The 5,862-nt window shown below is 46.3% G+C and overlaps 1 protein-coding gene across 4 annotated transcripts in view; it reads right to left on the bottom strand.

The window, feature by feature from the left end:
• The window catches only part of LOC100605756 (ATP-dependent RNA helicase DDX19A), a 28,207-nt gene extending 22,345 nt beyond the window's left edge, over window positions 1–5,862 (bottom strand). The window contains exons 1-3 of one of the 4 annotated variants that reach the window (XM_030829387.1): window positions 5,641–5,862; window positions 4,462–4,691; window positions 762–810 (exon numbers count right to left, since the gene is read on the bottom strand). In XM_030829387.1, the coding sequence (XP_030685247.1) occupies window positions 762–810; window positions 4,462–4,545 (133 nt within the window). In that variant the 5' untranslated portion in view covers window positions 4,546–4,691; window positions 5,641–5,862. Of the gene's footprint in view, window positions 1–761; window positions 811–4,313; window positions 4,733–5,640 lie in introns of those variants that run through there. The other 3 variants (XM_030829390.1, XM_030829381.1, XM_030829395.1) reach the window with 3 other exon arrangements.

Here is a 5,862-nt window from a genome sequence, read left to right as displayed (position 1 = left end):
AAAATTAGCCGGGTGTGGTGGTGGATGCCTGTAGTCTCAATTACCTAAGAGGCTGAGGTGGGAGGATCTCTTGAGTCTGGGTGGCAGAGATTGCAGTGAGCCAAGATCACGCCACTCCACTCTAGCCTGCACGACAGAATGAGACCCTGTCTCAAATAAAATTTTAAAAATCTAATATAAAAAATAAAAAATTTAGGCTGGGCACAGCAGCTCACACCTGTAATCCCAGCACTTTGGGAGGCTGAGGCGGGTGGATCACAAGGACAGGAGATCAAGACCATCCTGGCTAACATGGTGAAACCCTATGTCTACTAAAAATACACAAAAAAAAAAACTAGCCGTGCGTGGTGGCGAGCACCTGTAGTCCCAGCTATTCGGGAGGCTGAGGCAGGAGAATGGTACGAACCCAGGAGGCAGCGCTTGCAGTCAGCCGAGATTGTGCCACTGCACTCCAGCCTGGGCAACAGAGCGAGACTCCGTCTCAAAATAAATAAATAAATAAATAAATAAATAAATAAGTTGCCAAAATATTATCAAATGAACAGTAGCAGTACAATCCAACAGAGAGACTCTTAATTTTAAGAAGTCAAAGGATAAAATGTGGAAAACTGACATATCCCTTCAGTAACAAAATCTAATTCACTGGCTTGTAAACAGCTGAAGTTTACACGAAATGACAGCTCTTTGTACAATGCAGCTATGAGTGCAAAGCAGTGGCCCACATGGAACTCTTTTCTAGCTTGTAGTTACCAGTGACTCACCATTGGTATCTGCTTTGACTTTCTCTTCCTTGATCTGCAAATTGGTCATCTGAATAGGAATAAAAGAAAACAGCGTTAAGCAAAGGACCCAATAAAAGGAAGGTCTCTAAGAAAAGAAAAACTTTCTAGTAAAAGTCTAGTCTGAAACTTTCAGCACCAGTGTTCAGGGAGTTGGTTTGTTCCCTCAAAGTAGAATTGCTGAAAGTCTGGGTGAAACCATCATTTCAAATATCTTCAACAGCCTTAAAACAAGGGGAGGGGTGGACTAAATATAATGCTTGGGGGGAAAGTTTCAGAAAACCTCAACCTCTGCTTATCTCCCAACTCAAGTTCTTTCTATTTATTTTCTGAGACAAGGTCTCACTCTGTCACCTAGGCTGGAGTGCAGCAGCACGATCATGGCTCACTGCGGCCTCAACCTCCTGGGTTCTAGCGATCCTCCCACCTCAGCCTCCCTAGTAGCTGGGAACACAGGTGTGGACCACCATGCCTACTCGAACTCAAACTCGAACTCCTGGGCTCAAGCAATCCTCCCACCTTGGCCTCCCAAAGCACTGGGATTACAGGTGTGAGTCACTGCACCCAGCCTTCTTCTGTCACTTTCATTGCTTATCTCTACACTAGAGAGCAGAACCACCTGATAACCTAAGACCATGAATAATTTATTAAGTGAAGGTACACAAGTCTACGTGGTGGGGAAAAAAAAAAAGGTCTTCTCCAACTATTAGGAAGACTTTATTTATACCAGCCTTCTGATAAGCTGAATGCTTAGAACCAGATACCAAGTATGTTTAGGCCTATATTTGTGATATTCATGTCACAGCTAGGTTAGGATCACAGATTTCACAAAGTTTGAAACCAATTCTCAGTAACTCTTTCAGAGAAAATCTGATGCTAAACACCAGATTTTAAACTCCAGAGGGCAAGGACCATGCCCTTCATAATGCTTTGTAATTTCTTTGTGGAAACTGCCAGTTTTGTACCTCTGACCTGCTCCTTCCCCTGAACTCCAGTGTTGTATTTCCAAATGTCTGATAGCTACCGTGCAGAAGAGAACACAGCAGGCCTGACCGCTCTCCTTGGGAAAGCCTATTTGCAAGGCTGGCCCTAGGCTGTCACCTGGGAACTTGGACTTTGGGAAGGTTCCCATCATTCCTACAACTGATAAGAGGGGGTCAGTCTGCCTCAACTGTTTGTAAAAACATGTAATTTATGCTAAACACCAGCATTCCTTCTGGAAGTCTGGAATTCTGGTACATGCTAGGCACAGGGTGACTATACGACAGGCCCCCAATAAAAGCCTCAAGTAGAGTCTCTAACAAGCTTCCCTGACACCACTTCATATGTGCTGTTACAATTTGCTACTGGAAGAATTAAGCACACTCTGTGGACTCCATTGGGAGATAACTTGGAAGCTTGCCTGGTTTCCTCTGGACTTAGCCCATGAGCCTTTTTCCTCCACTAATTTTGCTTTGTATCTTTTCACTATAATAAATCATAGCTGTGAATACAACTACATACTGAGCCTGTGAGTTCTCCTAACAAATCGTCAAACCTGCCATCTCTTGAGGACTCCCACAACAGGTACTTACCAAGATGTTTCCTTATTTTAAATTCAGAACAGCCAAACCTGAACTCACCACTCCCTTTTTTCTTTTTTTGAAACAGGGTCTCACTGTCACCCATGCTGGAGTGCAGTGGTGTGATCACAGCTCACTGCAACCTCAACCTCGCTAGACTCAGGTGATCCTCCCACCTCAGCATCCTGAGTAACTGGGACTACAAGACAGTACCACCACCCCACCCAGCTAATTTTTTTGTATTTTTGTAGAAATGGGGTTTCGCCATGTTGCCCACACTGGTCTTGAACTTCTGGGTTCAACTGATCTGCCTGCCTCAGTCTCTCAAAGTGCTAGGATTACAGGTGTGAGCCACCGTGCCCAGCCTTCACCATTCTTTTTTTTTTTTTTTTTTTTTTTGAGACAGAGTCTCACTCAGTAGCCCAGGCTGGAGTGCAGTGGCGTGATCTTGGCTCACTGCAACCTCCACCTCCCAGGTTCAAGCAATTCTCATGCCTCAGCCTCCTGAGTAGCTGGGATTAACAGGTGACCACTACCACACCTGGCTAACTTTTGTATTTTTAGTAGAGACAGGGTTTCACTATGTTGGCCAGGCTGGAATCAAACTCTTGACCTCGAGTGATCTGCCCACCTCGGCCTCCCAAAGTGCTGGGATAACAGGTGGGTGCCATCACGCCCGGCTGCCTTCACCATTCTATCAAATCTGCCCTTCCTCCCACTTTCCTATTCCTGTTATTGGGACGTTAGTAACACCAAAGGATCCAGGTTGAAAACAGAAAACTTTGGCTTTATCTCCCTTCTCTCCTTTATTATGTTAGCAATTCCTACCCATTCTACCTTCATATCTTATATCCATCCCTTCATTTTCACTTCCACTGCCCAACATAGGCCCTCTATCTCGGGGCTATCAGAATAACTTCTGCACTGATATTTCTATTAGCCAACACTTCTAACATATTCTGTTCTCTGTAGTTCAATAAATCCTTGCCAGCCTTGTTTAATTCTGTCAATAGCCCTCTCAAAAATCCCCATACCGGCTGGGCGCGGTGGCTCACGGCTGTAATCCCAGCACTTTGGGAGGCCGAGGTGGGCGGATCACTTGAGGTCGGGAGTTCGAGATCAGCCTGACCAACATGGAGAAACCCCGTCTCTACTAAAAATACAAAATTAGCCGGGCGTGGTGGCGCATGCCTGTAATCCCAGCTACTCAGGAGACTGAGGCAGGAGAATCGCTTGAACCTGGGAGGCGGAGGTTGCGGTGAGCCGAGATGGCGCCACTGCACTCCAGCCTGGGCAACAAGAGCGAAACTCCGCCTCAAAACAGAAACAACTACAACAACAAAAAAACAGTCCATTATCACTAAACAAATCTAAAGTTTAGGTCTTAGATATAAGAACAGAAAGCCACAGTGTATGCTGTAATTACATTCCAGTTGAATGAATATTCATTACTGAAAGAACAAGTACATGAAACCGTCACTTTAAACATCAGTGAAACAATTTGTAGTGCCTTCTTCCAACATCTGCAGTAGACTGAAGTATTAAATCCAAAAGTGAATCTGTTATTCTGCAAAGAGCTACAAACTGCCAACCACGTTAAGCATGAATCTAAGAAATGTTAAATACAGAGTAGCACAGAAACATGCGAACAGTCCCGTAATGAAAAAGAGAATCAGAATCTAAACTTGGCTTTCCTTATAATCGTCACCGAGGAGGTCAATACAGGAATGACAGCATGCATAGTGGGGCGGATTTACCAAAGGATGAAGTCCTTAACCAGCCCAGATGGAGATAAAAAGCTCGGCATTGGTCTCTTTAGCTCTAAGAGCAAATCAAGGGCAAGTGACTGCCCCAGCAAACTCCAGGAGCGCGTTGCCCAGGGGCCTCCCCAACCCGGGGAGCTCTCTGTGTTTTTGGGAGGTTTCGCTTGGGCCCCTGCTACGTCCTCCCCGCCAGGAGCTGAGCTACTGACCGACTTGACAGCCGCTTCCTGCTCGTCCACCGCCAAGGCCCACGAGTCGGTGGCCATAGTCCCGGACAAGGGAGACCCACTTCTGAAAATAAGCACCGCACCACGTCGCAACGCCAGCCCTAAGCCCGCCACCGGCGCGAGAATGCACCTCACGCGGACCGGAAGCGGCGGTGAGCACAGGTGACGTCAGTTCCCACCCAGCGTGCGACATCATCATTCTGCGCGGCGCCATGTCTCTCCTCCGGCCTCGCCTCTCCGTTCGTGAGCAAAGCTCGCGCTTTTTGCTCACCCTTCCAGGACGCGGCCTCTTCGCTTCTTAAAACTGCTGAGCTCTACGAAGTGGAACTGTTAGCCCTCCGTTTATTGCCTTACTTCACACTGAAATAAGTCAACGTTTATTTTATTTTATTTTATTTATTTATTTTTTTTGAGACGGTAGTCTTGCTATGTCCCAGGCTGGAGTGCCGTGGCGAGATCTCGGCTCACTGCAACCTCCGCCTCGGTGTTCAAGCTATTCTCCTATCTCAGCCTCCCGAGTAGCTGGGATTACAGGTGCCCGCCACCACGCCCGGCTAAGTTTTGTAATTTTAGTAGAGATGGGGTTTCACCATGTTGGCCAGGCTGGTCTCGAACTCCTCCTGATCCTCCCGCCTCAGCCTCCCAAAGTGCTGGGATTACAGGCGTGAGCCACCACGCCCGGCCCCCAGCGTTCATTTTTAAGCCTGTCATATCTCACATTAAATGTGTAAGTCTGTGAACTGTAGGGCTTTAAACAAAGGAAAGTTCCATGAGAATACTATATGATGCCAATTTCTACTGTTAGGAACGCCATAACAGGTAAGAAAACAAAAACCAAAACGCAACAGAAGGCCCGTAAACCCCATAATTCCACCATCCAATAAACACAACACACAATGCGTTTTCTCTTTTCTTTTCTTTTTTTTTTTTTTTTTTTTTTGAGTCAGGGTCTCATTGTGTCGCCCAGGCTGGAATGCAGTGGTGTGATCTCGGCTCACTGCAGCCTTGACCTCCCACCTCAGCCTCCCAGGTAGCTGGGCCCACAGGCCTGCACCACCACGCCTGGCTAATTTTTAAGCTTTTTGCGGAGACGGAGGTTTTCATCATATTGCTCAGGCTGCTCTGGAACTCCTGAACTCCAGAGATGCTCCTGCCTTGGCCTCTCAAAGTGTTGGGATTACAGGCATGAGCCACCACACCTGGCCATTATGTTGAAGGACCACCAAATACATAATGTATAATCTATTTTATATGAGATTCAAGAATAGGACAAATAAAATCTATGGTGATAAAAACTAACAGAACTTACCTGTGGAGAAGGATGTTTGGTCCAGACACAAGGGAACTTCCTGGGTGATAGAATTATTCTGTATCTTGATTGGGGCCTGGTTACATAGATGTGTAAATTTGTTAAGTCATGCTACTTTGTATTTCTAAACTCATGGAACCATTATTTACAGATGTCACCCAGGCTGGAGTGCAGTGGCTGGGTCTTGGCTCAATGCAACCTCTGCTTCCTGGATTCAAGCGG

The sequence above is a fragment of the Nomascus leucogenys genome, chromosome 2 (assembly GCF_006542625.1).
Source record: "Nomascus leucogenys isolate Asia chromosome 2, Asia_NLE_v1, whole genome shotgun sequence".
Lineage (NCBI taxonomy): Eukaryota > Metazoa > Chordata > Mammalia > Primates > Hylobatidae > Nomascus > Nomascus leucogenys.
This window is presented reverse-complemented; position numbering and strand designations above follow the sequence as displayed.